Here is a 26782-nt window from a genome sequence, read left to right as displayed (position 1 = left end):
GTCAGGCTTTTAGGTCATCTCCTTTGGAGGTCATTTAACTGTGTTGGGACAAATCTGCCTCTTCTGACTTGAGTTTTGGAAAAGGGAGAGCAATGAAGCCCTCTTCTCCAAAGGGGGCCCAAAACAACCGCTAAGTAGGAAGATTGTCAGGGAAACCCACAATGTTGAATGGAGGGGGCTGGGGAGCAAGGTGGGGTTCTAGCACTGAGATGTTATGATTCCACTCCAGTCTTTCCTTCCCCTTGAACTTGCGTGGGTGCATGCACGTGCGCATGCACACATACAAACACACACACATACAAGCCTACATGCATACATGCACAACCCTCTCCCACTCAGGGTCTTTAGTTTAGATATGCTGCCACCAGGTGGCAACTACAAGTCTCTGTTATCAAACCTTCCACTTTGCTCCCAATTCTCTTGAGAATTTTTTGTTCAAGATCCCACAGATTTAAACCATCAACGTCCTCACCTTACTGTATAAGAAATAAATGTCTTTATTAAGGTCAAGCTTATGCAAACACTACATAATAATCAAGGCACACCTCTCAAGGTGTTTTCACTACCTCCTGATCTTTTTCACATTTAGTTCTTTTGCCCCTGTCCTTGCCTTCAGAGAATGGTGCAGTGGTCCTGGTGGCCCTCAGACTTAGGTAACACATTTTGTGCAGAAAGTTTCACCCAATGACTGGTCACTTCCCTGAGGCTCTGGGTACTGAGGCTTCGGGAGCCATTTCTGGGAGGCCCTTGTCCAGCTGTTTGCAAGGTAATCTGCTTGTAGATTTAGCTCCGCTTAAATATCTCGGAAGCATGTTTTTCTTCCAAAGGAGAAAGGAGCAAAAGGTGAAATGCGTAATATCTCGCTACTGTACACTCACAGGAGTCACTCTAATCCATCCCACAGACGACTGTCCTGCTGCATGCGACTCCTGCCTTGAACTTGCTTTTGCACCCCTGCTGCCTCCGCCCAGGTCTGCGGCTCAAGTTTGTGTGTGGCAGAGAGCTCACTTAGCCCTTAGCAACCCCCTTGGTAACTGGCGTCTTTGTAACAGATCATCTCCAGCGTTTTCTTTTTATACCTGAGCTCTCTGATTACAGCCCCTCTCTGTGAGCTGGGTCCCTTTCAAGCTGGGTCCCCTTCAAGCTGGGGCCTTGCAGCCCAGCCATGCCAGGTCTGAGCCCAGCTGAAGGAGCATTTGAAAGCAAAATTGTTGTTACTGATTTGCTTCTGGAACATGCCGCCTTCCCTGTCTCTACCCTTTTATCTCAGAAGTTTTCTTTCCTGTTGCTGCTGAGGCTCTGCCATCCTCCTGCTTCCCGTCTTGGGAAGGCTCTGGCTGGTAGAGCCAAGAAATGTTTTAGGGGCAGTGGAGCTGGATGCAAGGCATGAGGTCTTACCAGCAAGGAACTCATTCTGTTCTTGTCCTGTCCAGGGCCGACACTGACCCAGCGGAGCAAAGAGAGGCTCAGGGCACCTCCTGACTTCTATTGCTTTTTATGCTCCAAACGTACAAAGAATTGTGTTGGGGACATAGGCATATAGTGAAATCTACTGGACTGAATGTTTTAAAGTTAATATGATAAAATCCCCACCACCGGCAGTGAACCTGCTCCCCTCTGGACCCGCACATGCTCCCCATGGGGCACTGCATGCAGACCACTGTGCACTGTGCTCATGTACACTTTCCTCTGGTTACCGCTCCTCCCTCAGTTAGGAGGATGCATTATCCACAGTGCTGTACACAATAGGTGCTCAATTATTTCTTGAATTTGAGAGTACCAGAAAATAAGAAGCAATCCTAGATTCTGTGGTGTGGAGTAGTTTGTAGACATTCCAGTGCAGACTTCACTTTCCCGATAGGTGGTAGTGAGACATCTGTTAGATGTCCCTGAGTGTGGGACATCTCAGGGTGGTACTAACCCCTTGGCTGCTCCAGGCAGCCTTCTGTTTCATGTCTCTGTACATTGGCTTGTGCTGCTCCTGCTGTCTGAGTTGCCTTTCTCTTTTCTCAGCTTGGGAGATGCCCGGATTCCTTCACAAAGCCCAGTCACCTCCGTATCACGTATTCATTAGTTTGTGCATTCACACATTCACGCATTCAGCAATGTCTGCGGAACCCCTCATGTGTTTAAGTCCTACTCCAACTCCTGCCCCCCGTCTCTCTCTTTTTCTTTCTGTATGTCTGCGACTCTCTCCCTCTCTCTTCGTCTCCTTCCCATTACTTTTCCACTCGGGTATGGGAAGGTTGGACTTTCTCAATGACCTGGTAAATCAAAGTGTCCATTCCACCCAGGGACCAATCAGGTTTCAGGTTACCTTCAAAGGAGTGATCATGCTACGCTGCGCCTGCCTCTGAGGCTCTTTTTTAGCTACAAAAATACTTACTGAAAAAATTCTTTTGGCCTGGTTTCAGGGTTTGAGAGCCTTTCCAGAAGAATAGTCTCTCAGTATCTGACATGTTGCTGTATTATGTACCCAGATTAGGTTTTATATTAAATTAACCACACATAATCTGGATGGAGTTTCTACTGCCGCTAAGTAATCTAGATTTTTGTCCCATGAGGAGTATCACATGGACTTCTGTGCAAATTCATCGTTGCTCTGGACTGATTCCCTAATTAAATGCCTGCTGGGCTCTCTCTCATCTGTTCAAGTTTCTTTCTTCCCAGGAAAAGGTTCTTTCTCATTGACTCCTTTAGTAAAGTACAGTGTAACTCTGCAGCTGCCTCCCCCCAGAAAAGACTGTGGCCCAGAGTCTCCTTGTTGTTGTTTTTTCTCTCCTCTGAATTGAAAGAACTTTGCACTTTCTCTTTAGACCAGCAGGCTTCAGCGCATTTCAGTTTATTTTTAACTTATAAGTGGTGAAGGTTAAGCACTTGGAATCTAAAGTACAAACCCTAAGCACCCAGGAATGCAGGGATTTATTGTTCTGCTTCCAATTACAAAATATCCTTTGTCCCTGCACTTCTAGAATTTTCTGTGTTTCAGTCACTCACGTGTTACTCACTGTATGCCTGGGTTGTATGTATACATGGGGTTGTCAAATTTAGAGTTTGAGAGGGTATTCTTGTTCATTAACTCCAATGACTAGGTACTTTTTCTTTTCTTTATTATTACAAAGATAGTATCTGCTACTACTGTACTAGGACTTACTGCCTGAGAGAGGGGCAATAGTGTTTTAAAATAATTTCATGTGCCAATGTCAGTTAGCTGGTATGGAGTGCCTGGGGAGCTGTGTTGAGAAGAATTCTGAGGCCAGGAACAATGCTAATTGATCAGTAACGTTTGCCTTGAGTATAGAGTAGAGACCTGGAGGCCAACATATGTATTTGCTGTTCCTGGTCTAATTAGAAGATATTTATGTTCAATTCAGTATAAAAAGAATAATTTTATTTAAAATGTAAATGGCAAGAAAATAACTTTTAAGTAACTTTATTTAAGGCAGTGCACATCCAGAGACTCAACAAAGGCCAATCCCTGTATCAGGCCAGGGTGGCTGAGTCTTGTGTGGACATGATGGTCTTTCTTGAGTCGAGTGTGTCCTACTCCCAGGCTGACTGTGCTGATATTTGGTCCCATCTGTGTTACATAAGCAGAGTAATGTCCCCGAATCTGTGAATATGCTAAATTACATGGCAAAGGGGAATTAAAGTTGCAGGTGGACTTAAGCTTGCTAACCAGCTGGCCTTAAGATAAAGGGAAAATCCTGGATTATCAGGGTGGGTCCAGGATAATCACAGGGTCCTTAAAAGTGGAAGAAGTCAGAGATGGTACCATGAACAGGACACAGTTCAGCTCACCTTTCTGCCCAACATTGCTGGCTTTGAAGCTGGAGGATGAGGGCCTGGTGCCAAGGAAGGAAGGCAGCCACTGGAAACTGGAAAGGTAAAGGAGACAGATGCTCCCCTAGAGCTGCTGGAAAGGAAGGTAGTCATGTCAAGCCTAGAGTGTAGCCCAGTGAGACCATTTCAGACTTCTGAGCTACAGGACTGTAAGATAATACATTTTTGTTGTTGTTTTGAGCCACTAAGCTTGTGGTAATTTGTTATGTCAGCAAGAATCCAATACACTGTCTAGGTTACCTCAATCTAATGATAACAGTTACCACTAATATCTAGTGCCTGGCACTGTTGATAAGCATTTTATAAGCATTGTCTCAATTGGCACATACAGTCTTTCTATGAGGTGAGCACTGTTATTTATCCCTACTTTACAGATGGAGATGTAGAAGCTCAGTGATATCAAGTAACTTGCCCAAGATGCAGAGCTAGTAAGGGTCAGAGGTAGGGCTTGGAACTCGGTCTCCAGGATACCAAAGGCCACGCCTCATTCACAACCCTCAGGCCCTTTCCTGGACCACAGGACTCAAAAGGCATTTGTGTTTGAAAGAGTGGGCTTAATTTTAAAATATATAACCATGGCATTGTATATACCAGCAAAAAAAAAAAAAAAAAAAAAGGAATTTGGAACAACAAAGAGTAGATAAAGTGTGGTTTCTTAAAACAATGGAACATTATGCAACAGTTGGAAAGGATGTATTAGAGCCCCTTCTGTCAACATAGTACCACCTCAAAATCATAATAATACCATCTCAAAAACATAACAAGAACTCAATTTTAGGTCACCCATGTAATTGGTTATTTATAAGGTGGAATCACATTGACCTTTGGCTTTCGCTGTTAAGTATAAACCCACAGAGACCAAAACTGTGTATGAAAACCATTCAATTATCACAGCAGACTCTACTCAAACCCGAGTAACCAACAGTGCCCTATGACTCTATGACTCTGAAGTATGGGTTTGGGGAGTAAAATTTCAGCCTTGTGTTACAAGTAGAGCTTTGATGTTATTAAGAGGTTGTATTCACCATGTCATATCACGCAATTACTGGGGACTTACTTGCTTAAGCAAAATATGTAGTTTGAAGTTGAATAATATACTTGGAGAAAAAATGGTTTGAATTTCATTATTATACACAGATATACTGTTTCCTTACTACTTTGATCTTTGGGGACCAATTAAATACATCCGGTGAATTTGTAGAGGAATTCTATGCAATTCTTTATGTCATGTTTCCCAAGAATGCCAATTACCAGATCATATACTCTTCAGCTTCAAACTGCATTCGTACCTCTGAGTTCTGTGGTTCAGGAAAGGGCCTGTGGGTTGTGAATGCTGCTCTGCTTTGTACCCCACACTTAGTCTGTATTCGTACTGAATAGATAGGTGGGTGGGCGGGTGTCTATGATGGATGGAAGGATAGATGGATTAATGAATTCTTGAATCTCTTAGTTCAAGATCTCTTGACTTGTGAAACCTTGTATATCCATCTGAAAAGTCTCCTTGCTTGTGTGGAAGAACAACTTATAACCTCTCGGTCTCCTCTTCCTTCTAGATGTCGAAATGCTTCAGGCCAGTACATCTAACCCAATCTCTGGCGAGGGCTTCTCTCGGGCCACTAAGGACTCTATGATCCGCAAGTTTTTAGAAGGTCAGTTGCAGCTGAAAGCAAAAGAGAGAAAGAGGAACACATGTAAGACATTGCCTGGTTCCGTCTGAAGGTTGTTCCACTTAAGGAATGGGCTGCCATGTACATGGCCCATGAGTGATTGAAGACACTCTCTCCCCACGAGCTCCCTCATCAGCCTGTTATAGGAAGGCCAGAAGTTGCCACCACTGCAGTCATTCATTTAGATAAACAAGTCGCCTTCAGCAAGACCTTTTTTTAAATGCACATGTTTATTCTTATTTAAACAAAATTCACTAAGTACCTACTATGAGCAAAGCACTATTGTGGATATTGGGCTGGGGGACACAAATAAAAATAAGATGATTAGCATTTCCAGAGACTTTACTTTCCAGAGACTGGGAGAATATAGGGGAATATACGCTATTATTAAGTTGAGGCTGTATTGCATAGTGGTTAAGAACACAGTCTCGATTCCTCCTTCAGTTAGCTGGAAAACCTTGAACAAGTTGCTCAACTCCTCTGGGTCTCAGTTTCCCCAGTTGCAAAATGAGATGAATGCTGTACAATGAGTTATTGTACATTAGGCCTCAGAGCAGGGCCAGACATAGAACAGGTAATAAAGGTTTATTACTGTTGGTGTTGCTCTTCTTCTTATCATTATTGAAGGTGTCAAGGATGGAAGGCATTACATTATATGAGTAATTCCTTAATTCTGTTCAGTCATTTATAATTTATGGTGGGGTCTATTGATCAAATAGGTGTAGAAAGCAGGGTGCTAAGAGCATAGGACTCAGGATGGAAAAAGTAGTTTTGACAGTGAAGAGCAAAGGGAAGTTGTAAGCAGTAGTAGACAAATCACAGGGAAGCCCAGAGCAGTTTCCCCGCAGCTCAGAAGATGTAATGAAAAATTCCTAATAAATACTAGACTAGAAATCCCATAGAGAGAAGATCCAAGCTTTATTTATCCCTGTATCTCCAGCAGACATTTAATAAAGATTTGATGGCTGAATGGTGCTAGGGAGAGGAAAGCACCTACTATGCGTATATACTGAACTGGATGTTTTCCCTTTATTATCTCATTTTGTCCTCACAGTACTCCTGCGAGTAGTTCTCGGGGAAATCAGGCTCAGAGAGGTTATATAACATGTTCAAGGTCACACAGCTCTTATGTATGAGGGGCGGATGGTACACGGGTCTGCTGAGATTCCCAAAGCCAGTGGACATTGTGTTTGGTTCTGAGCACAGAGCTTTTCAGTCTGTCACTAGGAATGAGGCAGAGAAAATCTGAGGGCTGTGGGACTCCAGGGACAGAAGGTGGGAGACAAGCTTCAGTCCTAAATCTTCTGGTTGATGGGGAGCACAGTGACTGCAAAGGTTGCCAGAGAAACAATTGAGTGTGTTGGTTAAGAGCACAAGCTCTGGAACCAGCTTTCCTGGGCCCTGATCTGGCTCTAAGTGATTCTGAGCAAGTTATTTAAATCCCTAAGGCCCCAGTTTCTTTATTTGCAAAATGAGAATAGTGATTGTAGTCACTCCACAGCGTTATTATACAATCAAAGGAAATAATGTGGGTAATACACTTGGAGCAGCGCTGGGCACAGAGGAAGGCCTCGGGAGGGGTTTGCTATAGTTATTTCGATGCTGAAGATGAAGCTGCTGGAGCTGTTGGTGGCGAGGCCTCCCGGCCACCCTCAGTGCTACCCAGGCTTAGGGGCTGGTTCCAAGTGTCCTTGGGCTTTGGGGCTGTACTCCCTTTTCCCTGCTTCTAATGGGGCGAATAACTGAATCTCAGCAGTAAAACTGAGATGATAGAGCCTAAAGCTCACTTCCTTTTGCGGCATTGATGGGGGCAAATGAAGGTGACAGCAGCGTTTTCTCAGCTGCTTTGCGTGAGGTTCTCGGCCACGCTTTCAGTCACCGTTTACTATGTTTCTAGGCAACAACGTGGGAATGGCCAGTTTGGAGAAGGAGCTGTACCATCACGATCCAGATGATGTTTATCACACAGTAGAAGATGATGAGGCCTTTTCTGTGGACCTGGCCAGCAGGCCCCCGGTCCCAGTACCCAGGCCAGAGGCCAGTGCTTCTGGTGCGCACCAGCTGCCCGACAATGAACCGTACATTTCGAAAGGCAAGTGTGGCAGGGAATGATGCCTAGGGGGGTCAAGCCTCTTGCTTAAGATCATATGGCTCATAAGTGACAGAGCCGGGATTTGAATCCAGGGAGTGTCGTGCAGAGCCCACGGAGCCCTAACCACTATGCAGATCTACCAGTAGGTGGACATTGGTCACTCCTCAGTTTTCCCTATTAGCCTTTATGGGACTGCCCCTCATGAGTAACTTCTTTTAAATTCCTTTGGAGCTCTGGACACATTGTACTCATTCCACCACTCCAAGTTCTGTCTATGGCACTTGCTGACATGTCAAGTATCACTTCCTTTGATTTTCAAGCTCCAAGGTGTTATATGCTAGCTTCAGGCATTCAGGGATCCAGCGTACATCCTTCACGCCACCCTTCTCTCTAATGATCTGGCCTTGTCCTTCAGGGTTTGAGACCTTGTCTGTTGGTCTGCCTTCAGTTCCTAATCCCTGCAGCTTCTGCTCATTAGTTGCTCCTCTGAGAGTTTCAGTTTACAGAACTGCATACAGTGGTCCAAGGCATGAGATTGTTATGATTATTAATTTTGTATAAGGTTTTGGTAATTTTTTGTAAATGTATTAGATAATTTAAAGCCTTTTAAAAAGAGATCTGATTTAGCTTTTACCTAGAATACTGTTTATCTCACAGTTTTTGCAGAAAAAAGTCAAGAACGGCCTGGGAATTTCTATGTTTCCTCAGAGAGCATCAGGAAAGGTAAGCCAGTGGTCCTTGGCTTCCTTTTGTCTGACCTGGACTTCCAGGTGGTAGAAGTGTTCATGTTTCAGTGACTTCCAGGTGTCACAGTGACTCCTTAGTTAACATTGATAAACAGGGAGGTCCTGGAGATACCTTGGGTGGAGCTGTCTGAGAACCCTGTACTGATGGGAAAGGAAGAGGAGAAGAGATTGAGGTGCCCATGCCCACGAATATTGCACAAATTGATCATACTAAGGATATTAATACTCTAGAAAGTATCTGTCACAGCAGGCAAAGGTACTATCTGAGCATTGAGATCAATCTCAACAGGATGAAAGTGGGGGTCCAGCATCTTTACCCAATGATATAGTCCTACCATGCTACTTACTTTATCTATCCTTGCTAAACTGTACATTAATTCAACTCTTATTTAAGAGACATTTTGCTTGCCATTGGGTAACATTCTTCTTTTTTTTTCAAAAGACTTTTTAAAGATGTTTGTGGAGATAGGTGCTCTTTTCTTCCTGGTTAATTTCCTTGTGCTAAACACAGGCATTCAGCGTTATCCCATTGACGATTCTTTAGAAAAGGAGTGATGATACCATCTAAGCATGGGAAGGCATCCCTAAGGACTTTGATTGTAGATGGGAATTGGTTGGTTTGTACATTGTGTCTTCTCCCCACACTTCATCTCCCAGTACAATTAAAGACAGCCTTCAAGAGGGCAGACCTGGGAGAAAGGCATGTGAGTGTGTGTAGACAGATGAGTGAATAGTTGGGAAGACTGATAGATGAACTTCTTTGAGGTTTTTTTAATACCTACTAGGGAAGCCATTTCTCTTTTTCTTTCTTGCCATCTCCCTGAGTCACAATGCCCAAATTGGGTCCTGCTGGAGACATGTAGAATCAAGGATAACCCCACATGAACTGAGCAGTAAAATGTCAAGTTGTCTTCCCATGTTCCAGGGGCCCCATCACCTTTGCAAATAGCTCATTCCCTTTACAACTTAGTGGAGTGACAGCCTGGGGAGATAGAGGAGTTGACTTCATATTTCACTCGAATCTCCAAAGCAGAAAACTATGAAGTTGTGATGTGAAGGAGAGGTTGGCACAACCCAACGAGAGCTAGTTGGGACCCAGCACCTAATTTACACCTGGTGATGTTGGACCTGGGTCATGATTCCATTGGTATCCCTGTTTCCTTGGGCATTTCATGCTCATGGGTCCACCATCCTTGTGCTCCATGCTGCTCAGCGGCAGGGGGGAAGGGGACAGCTGGGAGTGTGGGAGAAGCATCCTGGCTAGATTTTCCTGTAGATTCTCTTCTGGGAGTCGATTTTAGTCTAAAGCAGTGGTTCTCAACTGGGGGTGCTTTCTCCTCCCCCACACACCCAGGACATCTGGCAATGTCTGGGACATTTTTGGTTGTCGCAGCTGAGGAAGGGGGAACTATTGGCATCTAATAGGTGGAGGCCAGGGATGGTGCTAAACATCCTGCAGTGCACAAGACAGGCCCCCAACAACAAAGAATTATCCAGTCCAAAATGTCCATAGTGCCTGGGTTGAGAGATGCTGGTCTAAAGGCCTCTCAGTAATTCAGGCTTGAGAGATTTTATTCACTCATCAGCAGATTTCAGACCTCCCTAAAATGTTGTGGCCTTGTCTACTTTAGCGTAATAGGCTTTGAAATTATTAGCTGCTTCCCTCTCTTCCCATATCATCTGTCCCGCTTGCTAGGTTCCACATGTAATTGTTCTTTTGAGACTCGTCCTCTGGAGCCTGTGACCAGCCTTGTTAACCCTGCTCATGCGGTCGACTCCCCCAGTGGGGGAGCTGTGGAGCTGAGTTTTGCCATCCTTTCCAGAGCCTCCTGTCAGACCGTGGAGAGACAGGCCCCAGTCAAGTATATACGACCCTTTCGCTGGGATGAAAACGCCAGGCCAGCGGCAGCTTATTACTCTCCAGGAGCAGGTGAAGCTGGGCATCGTCAACGTGGACGAAGCTGTGCTCCACTTCAAAGAGTGGCAGCTCAACCAGAAGAGGCGGTCTGAATCCTTTCGCTTCCAGCAGGTAACTGGCTCCGGGAGGAATTGGTTTCATGACTGTTTCTCCTAGACGGGAGTGGAGGGCTCGGTCCACAGCTGTCTTTTGTATGGCTGTAACTGAGCCCCTGTGGCTGGGCCTGTGAACGTTTTTTTGAGCGTCATCAAGAGTCAGTGCATATGTGTAGCTGTCACCTGTAGTCTGTAACCACCACAGCTCCCTGGCTGAGAGTTGGGTGGCGTTTCTGGTTGTCTCGAGGCTAGAGAACAGGAACAAAGACCCAATTGTAGATCCCAATTCTGTGGATGCTGCTTGCCTCCCCACGTGGCCCTACGCTTTTGTTTTCCAGCTTTTTTTCTTTTCAGAGTCCCTCTCTCTACTCTTAGTGGCAATACTCCCACTGAACTAACACACTTTATTTATTTATTTATTTTAAATATATCTTTATTGATTTCAGAGAGAGGAGAAGAGAGGGAGAGAGAGAGATAGAAACATCAATGATGAGAGAGCCATTGATCGGCCACCTCCTGCACACCCCCGACTGGGGATAGAGCCCACAACCCGGGCACGTGCCCTGACCGGGAATCGAACCCTGATCGCCTGGATCCTAGGTTGATGCTCTACTGACCGGGCTATCACACTTTAGAACTCAAAGAGAATTTGGAAAGCTCTCAAGAAATACGATTAAATGAATAAAACAAGTCATAGATATAAAACCACCCAAGTTAAAACATACACACACACAACTTCTAGTGTTTCCCTATTGCTTCCCGGACCAAGCTCGGTCTCTCAGGTACAGTTACAGCCCAACGCACCTTTGCGGTCTGGCCTCTCTCATGTGAACCTTCTATGTGTCTGGATTTAGTCCCTGGAATGCTCAGACTCTTCACTTCCAGGTGGTTGTTGTTTACTGACTAGAATAGCAACACATTTCCACCCTCACCGGTCTGTTCAAAGTTTATTGAATGGCTCTAATAGACCACACTTCAGGATTACAGAAAGATACAGGACCTGGTCTTGCCCTTCAAGAGTACACAGTGCCTCTGAAGAGTGCACGCACGTGTGGGCATGTACACACACACACACACACACACACACACACAGAAAGAGAGAGTCAGAGAGAGAGAGAGGCAGTCACTAAGGACTGGAGCAGTGTGGGGAGGCTTTAGGGAGAAGGTGAGCCTTGATCCAGGCCTGCAACAGATTTATGGAGAGCAATCGATGTCCTTCAAGGTCAGGGGAATTGTGTGAGAACATAATCTCTGAGGCAGAAATGTGCATGGAGTGTTTGTGAGCAGGTAACAGACCGGCTTGGCTAAGGGGCATACAAGGAGGATGGTGGTGGGTTATAAGTCTGGGAAGGAGCTGGGAACCAGGGGGAGGGGAGACACTTTGTTGTAGACAAGGTGTCTCTCTATTCTCTTCAGGTACTTGGATTTCTCTGGGGGCGAATTGCAAATGCACTCAGCCTCATTTGCATGTTGGAAATGTTATTGCAATGCGATGTGTCTTACAAACAGCATAAAATCAGAAAGAAAGTCTGATGCCTAGAGGATATAATTCTGACGCATACTTTAAAACAATTTTTTCCCCAGGAAAATCTTAAACGGCTAAGAGATAGCATCACTCGAAGACAGAGAGAGAAGCAAAAATCAGGAAAGCAGGCAGGTATGTGACTTCCTGGGGGTGAGGGACTTTGCTGTAATCTGCTGTCCTTGACTCTCCTTTCTGCTGGGGCCTGAGCGGGCAGACTGCTTGCCCATCTCCTCTCACCCTGTTTACATGTCTCCGTCCCCCACTAGACTGAAGTCCTTTTGAGCAACGGCTTTGTCTTGTTAATTCTAGATGTCTAGTACCTGTAACATAAGGCATGTCAGTCAGCAAGTAAATGAGTGGATGGCTTGAACTCTTGCATCCTTCTACCCTCCCACTCAAAGAGGATGGTAATGCCTTCTCCCCAGGCGCCAACTCTCCCCTGCATTCAGGAAGATATGTTTTTTTGAGCAGAGAAAGGAGAAAACCCCTTTTGCGTAGTATCTGCTTTGATTCAAGCAGGGAATTGTGTCGTCGGTGTCCACACCACACACTGCTTCAGAAGCCCTGGATCCAAGCGTAGCAGGGCTCCTGTTGCGTGTCGTGGGGGTCCAGCTGCAGGGCCATGAATTCTGGTTGTGCACACTGAGGACCAGTTCCTTCTGTTCTCCTTCACCCATCCCCCCCAGGTGCTACCCATGTGGTACCACCACCCCTGCAAGGCGTGGGCATTTGCTTCCACGGCATAGTCCCACCGAGAACCTGTGGCATGGTAGGTCTCTATGGGTTACCATGGCCAGCCTTATACCAAGAGGAGCTGGCTAAAAAAAAAAAGACTCTCAGGGACTCTCAGATTTTGAATGGATCCTCATTACATAAAGAGTTAAGTTTGTGTATAAGTTCCATAGTCGGTTTTCAGCTGCCATCAACAGCCTGACTTTCCATGAACCTGGTCAGGCTGGTAACACCCCAGTCTTCAAACAGGACATCTTCCTGCCACAAACCCCTTGCTCAAGCCTGTCCCTTCTCACCTGTATGAAAATTACTGGGCTGCAAAACCCAGCCTGGCAGCCCTTCATGGTGAAGCCTTCCTGGACCGCTCCAGACCACTGTGTTCCTTCCTCGCTTGAACATCTATAGAATTACTACCTTTCCATTCATCTGATACTGCCTCTGATTACTGCTACGTCATTCCTTCATTCAAACCATCAGCAATTCCAGAGCTCAACTTAAATCCGCTCATTTCTGACCATCTCCCACGTCATAGCTGCAGCCAAATTGCCATCACCTTTTCCTGGACTAATGCAGGAGCTTCTTCCATCGTCTCCCCATGTCCATGCTTACTCTTCTACAGTTAATTCTACAAGCTGCAGCCAAAGACCTTGTAAAAACAAATAATCAGATTGTACCACTCCCTTGCTCAAAATTCGCCAGGGGCTCTTGTCCCACCCAGAGGAAAATCATACTCCCTCACTGTGGCCTCCAAGGTCCTACAGGATCTGCCCCCTAAACTCATCCCCCATTTCCCCCCCATTGTGCTCTCTAGTTGCAATGGACTCCTGTTAGATGCTCTTTCAAGCCAGGAGCGTTCTCCCAGGGCCTTTGCACTTGCTGTCCCCTCTTTACCTCTTTTCCCACATCTTCACTCGCTGGCTCTTTTCACCCAGCGCTTGGCCATAGACACACCCAGAACACAAATATTGATTGCCTTCTCCTCAGAGAAGCCTTCTCTGCCATTCTCCCCAGAACAGCTGCCACCACTCACTTCCGGGCCACTGCTTACCCTCTCTTTTCACACATCACAGACTGGAATGATCCTGTGTTCCTGTTCTCATGCTTATCCCCCCCCACCCCACCCCCACCACATCTGTTGCAAGTTCTGTAAGGGTAAGAACTTGTCGTTTTTTCTTGGCTGAAAAAACGTATGTGTAGCACAGTACATTGCTGGGGCTCGAGAAAACTTTGTTGGAATGGTTGATTTCAGTAAAACGTTTGGTGACATCATTGATTCCACAAATACTTGTTGAGCACCAGGCACCCTGCCAAATACAGAGACCCATAGGACGCAATCTTCACCATCTAGTAGCTTATGAATTAGTCTTTTATTTGCGTAGGTCTGGTTCTCCCAGCTAGAGCCTGTCCCACAGTACCTAGTGCAGTGTTTTGTATATAATACTAGCCTTGTGAATGTTAATGATTTTGGCTATTTGTGAGAAGAAGGGTAAGGAGGTTGTACCCATGGCAGAAGGTCAGCGAGGTCATCCCTAAATGTCTGCTTGAGTGACTGGATTTTAAATGTGCGCTGCCACTAGTTAAGTTCACGCTTGTCTCTCTTCCTGGTTTAGAGGCGGAGAAGGGAGAAAAGGCAGAGAATCTGGTTCAAGATCTGCAAGCCATCCTTGGATCGGACAATAGGCTCTAGGTAGTAAAAGGAGTGAGGCGCTTTTTAAAACTAGAGCACTTGAGCTCAAAGAAGGAGCCCTGATTAAATGAAACATTCAAGCGTTTAAATATAGGCATCATCAAGAAAGCTGCAGTTTGGTGGTGCATGTGGTGATGCTGAGGAGTAAGAGAGCTGGGGCGTTTAGACTCCAGCGCCTGTGTCTTTGGTTGAGGCCTGCTGGGGGAGGGGCGCTTGTAATCTGGCTGCCAGAGGAAGCTCAGCAGCTGGAAGTTGGACCCTGTACTGGACGGTATGGCTCAAGGGCTTCAGAGCACCTGTCTTAGAGAAGGCATTATTTATAGTTGAGTAAATATGATCTATTAGTTATCTCCATAAAACTCGATTATATATATATATATAGTGACATACTAACTGGTAATTGGCTGTCCTGGGGATTTTCACACTGAGGTGCCCCATGCTTATGGGGGTCGGGGGTTGGGACTGGGGGTGGTTTGGGAGATGCGGGAGCAGATTAGGATTGGGACAGGGTTTGGGGCCACTTACTCTGCTTCAACCATCACATCTCCTTTAAAAAATTTGTTTTCTACACTGAGCTTCTGTTTTCACTAGAGGATTCCGCTTCACAAAAAACAAAAAGCACTTGAAAACCGTTGGCACAGGATAGCATTGATCTATAGGAGAATGAGGGCTGATGGATGACATTTCTGCTTAAAGGACTTTTTCCAGAAATGGAACCCACTCTAGACACAGGGACTGCCTCTCTTCATTTAGAGGCCTCATTTGCCTTAGAAAAGAAAAACAACGGTTCTTTTTCTTTAATTTGGGTTAACACCCCAAGGATGATTAAAAAGTAGGAATCTGTTCGTAATAACTTTTTTCAGCTCTAGGGAGTAGTTTTGCTTTTATTGGGATGGTGCAGAGCGTTGATGGTGTAGGAAAGCAGAGCAGGGCTGGCGTGGCTCCTGACTCATTGAACGCCCTGGCTACACAGAGAAGGCAATCAATATTTGTGTTCTGGGTGTGTCTATGGCCAGTCCCAGGCAGGACCGAGAGCAGCAGGCTAGGTCCCAGGAAACCTGAGTCCTGATCCCCGCTTTGTCACTGAATCACTTTATAATCCAGGACAATTCCTTGAACCACGCTGTGCCTCAGTTTCCTCACCCATGGTTGTTACACCTGACTTATTTACTTCATGGAGAATTAGTGACGTTCAAAGGAGGTGTAAAAACACATGTGAACGCACTTTGGGGAAAGTCCTACTTGATCTAGTAGTGATAACTAGTATTTCTGGCATTGTCCCTTTGTTCAAGGACTCTGGGGATTTTGTGGACATTCAGACTGGCTCTGCTTGATTTTTTTGAACTTTTGACTCCTTTTTTCCCTATGTATTTTACTTTTCTTCCTCCTAGAACTGATTGAGAGAGAATATTGCCTCATTGAAGTGAGCGAAGCAAACAGGAACCTCCCTTTAAAAGGTTGTTGTTAAAAAAAACATGCGAGGTCAAAGCTGGGAGGCAAAAAAGCACGACAGGTGTTCGGACTCTAAGAGCCCATGACTCCCACCATGCGCGGGTACACCCTGCTGGCCTCTGCCCATGGGGTTCCAAGCGTGGATGGGTGCTTCCACCGGTCAGTTGTAACCAAGAGCCGGGGGACATGAAGAAGGCCTGTGCTACTCAGAGACCTGGAAAGCTGGTTCAGTACTAGACCATATACCACACTTGGAACTGGAGTCTCTAGAATGAGGAGAGCCTGTGCCTACACAAACCAACAATGCACCTTTTTTTTTTTTTATCCTTACTCAAGGATATGTTTTATTTTTAGAGAACAGACAAGGGAGGGAGAGAGGGAGAGAGAGAGAGACATTGAAGTGAGAGAGAAACAATGATGGGTTGCCTTCACCGGGGATGGAACCTGCAACCTTTTGGTGTATGGGATGGTGCTCCGACCAATTGAGCCACCAGCCAGGGCCAACAATGCACCTTTTTAATGTCTGCGCAGAATGTTTACCACACACTTGGTCTACCCTGTCTTTGCACCAGCTCTTTCATACTATTCTAGCCTATCCATGTACCTTACCTTTATTGGCAGACTTCTGGTTTTGGCAAGCAGAGCCACCTCTCTCCCTGGACACCCTGAACTTCCTGCTATACCCATGCCATAGAAAGGGGGGTGGAGGAGGAAGTGGTACCTCGAAGATAAGGGCCCATGTACACTAGAGCTTATGCCTCTTCCCAGGGACCCTGCCTCAGGGCAGCTCACCTGGCTTTCACACTTCCCTGGGGAGGAAGCTAGTGCGCCACCCACAGATATTTTATTCTGCTCATATAGCAGGAGTTGTTTTCTGGGCATAGAACTCAGGGGTGGAAATCTAGGGAGGAATAAAGACCAACCACTGGGCAGTGCTAAGCCAATAAAGAGATCAGGTCAACGCTTTGCAGGGCAAATTAATCTGTCTTTCTGAATCTGTGGGGTCTAAAACCACCCAACAGTCTTGCAAGTCAGAAAAATCTTTCACATGCTTCGTGGACCTCCTTTCATGACTCTCTGGGCCGTTGTTGTCAGCTGTGGACCTGCCACCCATCAGCCATCATTTAGCAAGGGATTGAGAGGCAGTGTGAGAAGTGGTGAAGAGACTGGACTTTGGAGCCTGGTTCAAAGCCCAGCTGTCCCACTTACCAGCTGTGTAATGGGGCATGCTACCTCACTTCTCTGTGCCTTAGTTTCTGTTAGGAATGATGACAGTAATATTTACTTCATGGTGCTGGGGGGTTGCAAGGAGCTAAAAATATGGTTGCTCTTAGAATTCTGCCTGATGTACAGGATAATCTGCTATTAGGATCAATGATGTTTGCCCCCTCCTCCTGCCCTCCCTTCTCTTCCAGGCACCCTCCAGGTTCACGTGAGGGAGGCAGGTGGAGAGAGAGCAGACAAGCAGTTTGATAAATGGCAATCTAGTGCCTGAAGCTTACCCTTTCTCCTCTAATTCCAGCCTTGGAGATCACCGTCCCAATTCGGCACTCACAGCTCCTGCCCAGCAAAGTGGAGGTTGGAGTCTATGAGAGTGGCCCCAGGAAAAGTGTCTTCCCCCCAAGGACGGAGCTGAGACGAGGAGACTGGAAGACAGACAGCACCTCCAGCACAGCAAGTGAGCAGGCTGACCGGTGGGGGTGGGATGGGGGAGAAGGTGCCTTCCCAGCTGCCTCCAGCTGCCTGGCACCTGTGAGCCTTGGAAACATGCTCGGTTATGAGCGCAGCACATCTCCATTGGAGCCTGATTTGGTTTTGGGAGGTGCAAGAAATGGGGGACATTTAACCTGTGAGTTTCACCTTTTTTTCAGGGACAAAAGATTCATTACACGCATATCCCCTAAAGCCAGGTTGCATGATAATCATTACTCTATCCCTTTTATAAATAGAAAAACCTAGTAATAATACTAGTTAACATTGAGCATTTACATGCTCTCTTCCAGAGATTTCTGATTTGATTATTACAATGACTCTGTGGGAGGAGACTGGAGGCTAAGTGCCTTCCTTGCCCTTGGTCAAATAGCTGATAAGTGGAAGAGCTGGGACTTGAACTCAGGCAGACTGGAGCCGGGGCCAAGGCTTGAACCTTTCTTCTTTTTGTTTCCTCAGCTGTGTTAAGGAGGAGAAAGGGCACAAAGTCAGAAACATTAGAAAGTAATGGACTCAAATTTGAGAATTCCAACAATATAGGTTGAAGCTTTAATCAGGAAATGTCTTCCTTTAGGCTTGAAGGCTTGAATAGGAGTCTGATTGCAGCAGACAATACGCGCTGATGTGCAGGCAGGAGCCGGGGACTTTGTTTCTGTATCCAAGGCGGTGTTAGCCGACTTCACCACCCGAGTAGATTGAGTTTCCTTTCTTTCATATTGTAGTGTTATCAAAACAGCTAGGAGTGCCATAAAAGAGCAAGAGACAAGCTAAATTTCAGAACTCATGTTCCTTAAATGTCAGGCACTGGATGTTGGAACAGGAATGTCATCGGACCCAAGGGTTCTTAATCTTTTCTGCATCACAAACCCCTTGGAGGATCTGGTACATGCTCTGGATGCACTTTTCTGAAAAAATAAAAAAATAAAAAAATGCACATGCACATGTGTGTACACAGGCAGGTGGGTATGCGTGCGCGCGCACACACACACACACACACTCTTTTGCTCATTGGTGGTTTTGGGTCAAGAACCTCTGAACTTTTGCCCGAGGCCACATAGCCAGTGAGTGGCAACATGGGAGTGAAATCCAGCTCCTCTCAGGGAACATTCCTGCCACTGTTACCTGTCAAAACAGACCAAAGCATATCACATGACCACATGGGAAGCCTGAACTGGACAAAGGAGAAAACTTCCCCAGATCCATAGAGGGAGCATGCCAGAAGGACAAGGCCCAATGTGCAAGTGCTCATTGAGCAAGGACGGAGAGTGAGGATGGCCCAGCTCGGATACACCCCTGCCTCTTAACCCTCAAAGTCACCCCTGAAAACAGCACCATTTTTATTAGAGTATAGCTGTCATCTCTTGGGAACCACAGAAGAACAGTTGTGGGTTAACTGGTTATAACTAAAATTTTAAGCTCCAGAATATTAATATTCTGTTTGAGAGAACAAAATTTCATTATTGTTGACCTTTTTCTAGATTGTCTGATCCAAGTTTCTTAAGGGTTACATATTTGGTCATTTTTTTCTTTCATTCCTCCACCAAATATTGAGGACCACCCTGTGTGTACTGGAAACATAAAGATGAAGAAGAAATGGTTCTGTCTTCAGGGTGCTTTGTATTTTGTTCTGTGTCAAACTGCCTGGCCCTTTATTAGAAGGTGTATATACATGTGTGATACATGTACACGTTTGATATAATTTCTAAGTAGAAAACTTCAGCAACAAAATTTGTTTGCAGCTTTTAGAAATAGCCCTGCAAAGTGAGAAATAGAGCATCTTTGCCTCCCTGTCTGTCAAATCAGAGCACTAATACCAGAGAGAATTTTCACAGGGGTTAAATGACCATGGTTTTTTGTTTGTTTGGTTTTTTACTCTTCACCCAAGGATATACTTTTTTTTCATTGCTTTTCAGAAAGAGCAGAAGGGAGAGAGAGAGAGAAACATCAATGTGAGAGAAACACATTGATTGGTTGCCTCCTGCACATGCCCTGACCCGGGCCAGGGATCAAACCTGCAGCTGAGGTACCTGCCCTTGGTCAGAATTGAACCTGGGACCCTTCAGTCCGAGGGCCTACGTCCTAACTGCTGAGCCAAACCCACCAGGGCTAAATGACTGTTTTTAAAGCACATAATGTGGGATGCCCTCTGTAAATGGCAGCTGTAAAGCAAAATACGTAATAAAAAGGTGAACCATTTTGTTTTATACTGAAAGAAAAGCTGACCTTATTAAAATGGCATAAAACGGCAGCATTGTGAAGACTCCCAGATTCACAGCTTGTGTATTGTTTCTGTTGGTAAAAATAAGTCAGTGCTAGAGCTGTGCATTGTATTTTAGCCTGAGAGAATCTAAGGTCCTGCTGATTTTGTTTGTACCCTTCAGGCAGTGCAAGTAACCGATCCAGCACCCGGAGCCTCCTCAGCGTGAGCAGCGGGATGGAGGGGGACAATGAGGTGAGAGCCGGGACACCCGCTCCCATCTGTCCTGTCCTAGGGGTCATTTCGCTGCAAGAAATAGAAATCCAGGTGAAAGAAGCCAGACACAAAGGGTCACGTATTGTAGGATTCCATGTATAAGAAATGTCCTGAATAGGTAGATCCATGGAGACAAAACGCAAATTGGTGGTTGCCAGGGGCTGGAGGGAGGGGGAAACGAGGGGAAACAGCTCAACGGGTACAGTGTTTCCTTTTGGGGTGACAACAATGATTTGGGACTAGTTAGAGGTAGGTAGTGGTTGCATGATATTGTGAATGTACTAAATGCCACTGAGCTGCTGGCTTTATAGTTAAATTTATGTTATGGGAATTTCATCTCAATAAAAGGAGGAAAGAAGGAAGGAGGGGAGGGAGAGAGGGAGGGATAGAAACCCACTCAGGCTAGTTAAGCCAAAGGGGCATCTATGAGAGGAGCTGGAGAGTCTCAGGGAATCTGGCACAGGGATCACAGTTTGGGGCCCGGATCAGGAGTGGCAAGACATGCCAGAGCCCGTGCAACCTGCGTGTGTTTCTCTGGGCCACAAGCTCTTTCGTCTCTGCTTCGCTGTGCATCTCTGCTCTCTTTTCTCAAAGCTTCCTGGCCTTTTCTGCCTCCGCATGTATAGTGGCGAACAGTCCCCTGGGAGCCACAAGGCCTCCCAGCAGAGAGTAGCTGGCTGCCTTAGGTTGAGGCCCAGTTTGGCTATGGTTGTATCCTGATCCAGGGACCAGGGGCTGGGGCGAGTGGGAGGGGTCATAAGGAGGGGATCACCCAGGAGACTCCCTGAGAAAGGGGCGGGCCACCCCTCCAGTGCACAGGCTGTTTTACCCTGTGACTGAAGACCACTCACGATTCCATTGTCCCCCAAAGGAACTTTTGTTTAAAAATAAAATTTCTCCAGCTCTATCTGGTTATATAGTGCAGTGTTTTTAAAACTCCAATATGACCTAAGAATGACCTGAGAGCTTGTTGAAGTGCAGGTTCTGATTGAGTAGGTCTGAGAAGGAACCTGAGATCCTGCAGGTGACGCTGACCTTGATGGCCCACAGGCTGTGCTTTGAGTAACAAGGACCATTAATGATAACGTGGGCCTGATTGTCTTCTTAGCAGCTCCAGGAGTCAATGGAAGGCTGCCCTGATTTTGCTGGGTTGATGATCAGTTTGTGAACAGCCTTCAGCCAGAGCCTGAGGAGGGCTGAGGGGTATTTGGGATAGCGGTGGTGTCCATCTAATGCTGGTTGCTTAATGTAATTTTCTCCTTTCCTTCTCATGTGTTTTGCTGTAGGATAATGAAGTCCCTGAAGTTACCAGAAGTCGGAGTCCAGGCCCCCCACAAGTGGACGGAATACCCCCTGCCCTGCCCATTGAGAGACCCCCCAGGGTGCCACCCCGAGCTGCCTCACACAGGTAACAATGAAGCTAATAGGAAAGATTTTCCTCACTCTCTGAATTCCAGGGGAGAGTAGGATTTGGGGACATCTAAGATGATGACCCTTTGTTTCTGGTTTAATAGCCTTTACTCCCATGGTTCTGAGATGCCTATAATTACAAATCCATTTCCCTGAGATGAGACTTCCAAAGCTTAGCTGGGGTTGTTCCTCAGAATGACATTTAGAGATGGTTTGTTTGAAACCCACCCCAGCTGCAGCGTGGGGCAGCAGAGAGAAGAGGGGCCAGGAGGGAATCATGATGATCTTTGTGGTGGAAGATAAATGTAAGGTTCATGGGCATACATAGGAAAAAGATCTAAGAATAGATCTTGAATATAGTCACAAAATTATTAGCTTTACCTCTTGAGTGCCTACTCTAAACCAGAAACTGTGCTACCCACTTTCCAAGAGTCATTTCCAAGCCTCACAAAATACTCCAGTGTAGGTATCATTACTCCTGTTTGACAGGCTTAGAGAAGTTTAACTTGTCCTTCAGACATCTGCTATATGTTCCCATAGGTTATGACTCCCCTGGTCAAAACACTCAGTACAGTTTATCGATTTTCCCTATTGTCTGTCTCATCCATTACATTCTCAGCACCTTGAGGATGGGATACATGCCCATTTTACTTGCTGTTATTTCATCCCAAATCCAGGAGTAGATGGAAAATAAATGTTTATCTACTACAGAAAGGAAGGAAGGGAGGGAGGGAGGCAGGGAGGGAGGCAGGGAGGCAGGGAGGCAGGGAGGCAGGGAGGCAGGGAGGCAGGGAGGCAGGGAGGGAGGGAGAAGTGTATCATCGACTGTTCTCTGGCTTTCTCCTGTGAGCCCACAATTCATAGGGCAGACTGGGGAGAAGGAAAGAGACTGTCCATTTGTTTTCTCTGGATAAAGAGACAACCACATAAAACCATCTACTCCCAGGGGCCACAGCAGGACCTCCTGAGGATATCTGTGGTTATTCTTTCCTACTTCTGCCTCCCTCTCTTGTTCCTGAGACAGCCCCTCTTTTTCCATTTCCTTGACCTATACAAAACTTGCATTCAAGAGACATTTAGTAAATATTTACTCATTGATTCATTTAATCCTCAAGTACGCAACTCCAGGGTAACACAGTTCAGTTACAGTACCTGACAAAGCTCTCTTTCTTGACTTACTGAGTCGCTTCCAAGAGAATGAATATTGGGTTTGCAGCACACATGTGGAAATACCATCTGCAGTCGGTGAACCTGTCTGTAGATAGACTCACCCAAGTCTGTCTGGAGTGTCATTTAGGACTGTTCAATAACCATCCAGAATAACACGGAGGGGGGCTTCTGGGAAAGCAAACTTGGAGTTGGAATGTCACACTTTGTGATCCCACGAGGAAGTAGTTGTGATAAGCAGACCAGAAATTCTCAATTCCTTCTCAAGGGACCTTCCTACTACAGTGTGTCTCCTGTGTGGCTGCATATTTGAATCACTGGTGTTTTAAAATATAGGTTTTATCATTATTCAGGTATGGCAAGGTTAGCAGATCGGGAGATGACTGCCAATGAAAAGACAGTTTGTTATACTCTTTGATCCCAAGAGGAGGGGACACACGGGGAAGCACCATGTTTAGTCAGGAGGAGGGGGAGGGGAAAACATGGGCAAGAACCTTTGTTGTGGTTTCCACAGGAAGGAACAAGTGAGGCAGGGTCAACAGATTTAGAATTGACTAGTTTGAATAATTTCAGAGGGTCTGGAGCAAAGGGGCGGGCTCTAGTCGTTTGGTACCTGGCACTGAGGTGGTTAGGGCAGGTGGATAGTACCCTGGCATCCGCCCCCCTCTGGCTCTGGATTGGTTGGTTTGCATATGAAAGGTGTGCTCAGTGGCAAGCCGTTTGCTATCCCTAGGAATTAGTTTACCCTTCGAGGGGCAGCCTCTTCAGGCCTGAATCTGCAAAGTTTCAGATGTGAAAGCATCAGAAAACAGAAGACTTGGTTAATACAACTGGTTGGGGGAGAGAGACTATTTAAAAAGTTGAGATGCTTGAGCCCAATCCTCTCGAGATAGTGATGGAATGGGTCTGGGATAGAGCCTGGGGACTGGCATTTTTCAAAGCTCGACTAATTCTAATGTGCAGTGAGGACTGTGAGCCACAGTGAGCATGTATGTCACGCACAGGTCCCTATGTGCGGCTAGTTTCATTAATTAAGGATCATGTCCTTTGTATAGTAGACCAAATTTGCAACAAATCATGGATGCCTAAGAACTGGTCAATCAATTTCATTTTAAAATAGTTGCTGTCTTTCTTTTGTAAAAATTATGCAGTAATTACAAAACTTAAATACTCTTCCATCTCAAATAAAAATAACTATTATAATTATACACATAACATAGTAGCTTATAAGAATGATTCCAATAAATATCACAGTGCCTTTTCTTTTTTTAAAATTTGAATTTATTGGAGTGACACTGGTTAATAAAACTACCCAGGTTTCAGGTGCACAATTCTATAATACATCGTCTGTATACTGTTCTGGTGTGTGTTCATCACCCAAAGTCTCCTTTCATCACTGTTTATCACCCCTTAACCCTCTCTACCTCCTGCAACCCCCTTCCCCTCTGGTAATCACCAAACTGTTACAGTGCTTTTTCAAGTTGGAGAGCCAAATACTTTCTCATTCACGGTGTTTGACGTGGGAGAGCCTGTTCACATAATGATCTGCAAGGTCATGCTTTCGCTTTATCTTTCATTTCAGGCCCCCGACCAGGGAGATCTTCCATCCGCCTCCACCTGTTCCACGCAGAGGTCGTTGATTCCACGTCCTAAAACCTGCCTACTCCAGGACTTTGAGACTAGCAGTTTTCAGCCTAATTATGCCTTCATGTTGCATTTTCTGGGGTGACTGCTGGCGTTAAGACCCACTCTCACTGCTGATACTGTTGTGGCCCTGCTGGTTTGGGCTTTCCTTGAAGAAGATACTCTTAAGGCACGAAGGAGTGAAAAGCTAAGGACTTCAGTCACCATCGCCAAGTGTATTGATCCATATACTCGTTTTCCAAAAGAATGAAGACTTAATTGGGATACTCACCTCTAACTTAACATGTCAGAAGCCTGATTGGTTAGAAATGTACTTTACAGTGACTTTACTGAAATGCACTCATGTTAGGCCTTACTTATTTGTTAGTCCAGATAATTTCTACAGGTGGTTATGATTTAGTACTTACAGTATTCAAGTAAGGAGACATATCCTAATTTTTAAATGATTCTTTAACTTTTCTGTTGAACAGGCCAGCACTGTTCCTTCATCAAATATTAAACCTGTGAGCGGATACCCAACTACGTAAATAACAAAGTATGAAGACAGAGAGACTGTGAACAGGAGGTTGGTGTTTCAGTCAAATTCAGGAGGGTGTTTAAATGCCAGGGCTGGTCACGTACAATAGTACGTAAAAGCCTTAGAGAGGGATTAGTCCTAACTCCCCTTATATACAGAAGTCAAATCTGAGGTTCCACAGAAGTCGGTTGTTAGAGGAAGAGGCAGTTCAGAATCTGGGCCTGCTGATTCCAGGTCACCACACTTTCCATCTCCAAAGAGCCAAGCCCTTTCCCTCAAGAAATGCCCAGATGTAGAAATTCCATCAGTGACTGACTATTGGCCTTCTAGAAGTTTCCTTCTTCCATGATCTCCCTGGTATGGAACTACCATGTATTTTTTCCCCCACCTTGGGCATTAATACTTCAGTATACTTTCAAAACAGCGATGCTGCCAAGGAACATCTATACATGGTTGGAACCAGAAGCTTGGGATGCCAGGGACCCCATTTATTGCTCTGCAGTTTTTATATGTCTTAGTTCTGGCCATAAAGAGAGAGGAGGGTCCTTCACATTTTTCTCTGCTATGGGGTCTGCTAAGAGGAAGGAAGAATGTAAAACAGGAATAGTTATCTGTTTCCTTACACACTGATTATAACCGCTGGGCTTGGGAAATCTGTGCAGAGAATATAGAGCCTAAAGTATGTCATTAATTTTGAGCCTTGACCCATAAATCTACCTTCAAAACACAGGTCCTTAATTTGATGTTTAAACACATAATAAACTTAGTATTGGTCCTATTTCTTTAAAAATATATTAGAAATCTTGCGGTTTTCCAGGAAATTATTCATCTCACACAAGTGTATAAAAGCCACACTATTAATCATCACTTAAGTACAGTTTCATTGGGTTCTTTTCTAATGATTAAAGATTCTTTTTCAATCTCATTCCTTAGTCCGGTGAACAAGGAGCGTGATACTGAAGTTAATAGTTTCTGAGATCTTGGTGTTATGGGTTTTTTTCTGACATAAAGTACACTATTGGCCATGGCCATCGAGAGAGTGTTTGTGCACCTGGCCAGGTGGCTCAGTTGGCTGGAGCGTTGTCCTGTACACAGAAGGGGTTTGGGTTCGATTCCCAGTCAGGGCACATACCGAGGCTGCAGGTTAGATCCCTGGTCCGGGTGTCTGTGGGAGGCAACTGATCAATATTTCTCTCACACTGATATTTCTCTCTCTCTTTCTCTCACTCTAAAATCAATTAAAACCATATCCTCAGATAAGGGATTAAAGAGAGAGAGAGAGAGACAGTTTGTGCAAATTACCTACCACAATGCCTGGCACATAGTAGCCACTCTGCAATGGCCCCTGTACTCTTCTTGTCACTTATTTGGGTAGTAATGTGTGATAAACGGAGAAGACATTATAATGTTGGTATGGTTGTCCTTCTTGTTATTTATAGACAGTCTCCATATTCAGCACACTTGATAAAAGCTACACTTTTAAAATATTCAATACTTCTAATCCTTGTTTGGATGTCAGATTTATATTTTTGTACATTCTGATTGATAAGCATTTAGATCAATAACATGGTGAAACCTACTGCCAGTCAATAATGTTAGCATCTTTGTATGCACATCATTGTTTGTGCAATATTGGAATATCTTACTGCATTTTATTCTTATGTGAAATTAAGTGGAAAACATAAAATCGAAAGTGCTGATGAGAAACCTGGGTGTCATTAATGTGATACACTTGAGACATGCATGGAGGTGATCAGGAGTGTCAAGTCAGAATTGGCAAGTCTTAAACCCTCACTAGGTGTTCATTGAACATCCAAAATGATTGGTCTTGTGTAAAAGTAATAGAAGAAAGTGAAAAAAAATTGGATGAAACACTGGTGCTGTGTTATCAAAGAATGTCTCTAATGATGATGTTAAAAAAAATTGTCATTTTCTAGATACAGAACCACCCATTATAACATAAATTTATTCAACTTCCACATACCCAATTTTTGTACACATTTTTAAGAGTACATTATGTAACAAAACCATGGACTTCAATAGATGAGGATCAGAAGCTAAATTGTAACAAGGTGTCCAAAGAGACTATTAAAAAGTTTTCCAT

At 45.1% G+C, this 26782-nt stretch overlaps 1 protein-coding gene across 2 annotated transcripts in view; it reads left to right on the top strand.

The window, feature by feature from the left end:
• Positions 1–26382, top strand: part of PIK3AP1 (phosphoinositide-3-kinase adaptor protein 1) — an 83822-nt gene extending 57440 nt beyond the window's left edge. The window contains exons 9-17 of one of the 2 annotated variants that reach the window (XM_081158861.1): positions 5397–5492; positions 7408–7602; positions 8260–8325; positions 10172–10377; positions 11946–12018; positions 17280–17435; positions 19849–19919; positions 21227–21348; positions 24100–26382. In XM_081158861.1, coding sequence (XP_081014987.1) covers positions 5397–5492; positions 7408–7602; positions 8260–8325; positions 10172–10377; positions 11946–12018; positions 17280–17435; positions 19849–19919; positions 21227–21348; positions 24100–24157 — 1043 coding nt within the window. In that variant the 3' untranslated portion in view covers positions 24158–26382. The remainder of the gene's footprint in view (positions 1–5396; positions 5493–7407; positions 7603–8259; positions 8326–10171; positions 10378–11945; positions 12019–17279; positions 17436–19848; positions 19920–21226; positions 21349–24099) is intronic. The other variant, XM_081158862.1, reaches the window with a different exon arrangement.
• The last annotated feature ends 400 nt before the right edge of the window (positions 26383–26782 follow it).

Source organism: Miniopterus schreibersii, assembly GCF_964146895.1.
Source record: "Miniopterus schreibersii genome assembly, chromosome: 14".
Taxonomy (NCBI): domain Eukaryota; kingdom Metazoa; phylum Chordata; class Mammalia; order Chiroptera; family Miniopteridae; genus Miniopterus; species Miniopterus schreibersii.
The sequence above is the reverse complement of the archived record's forward strand: the minus strand, read 5'-3'. Positions and strand labels throughout refer to the sequence as shown.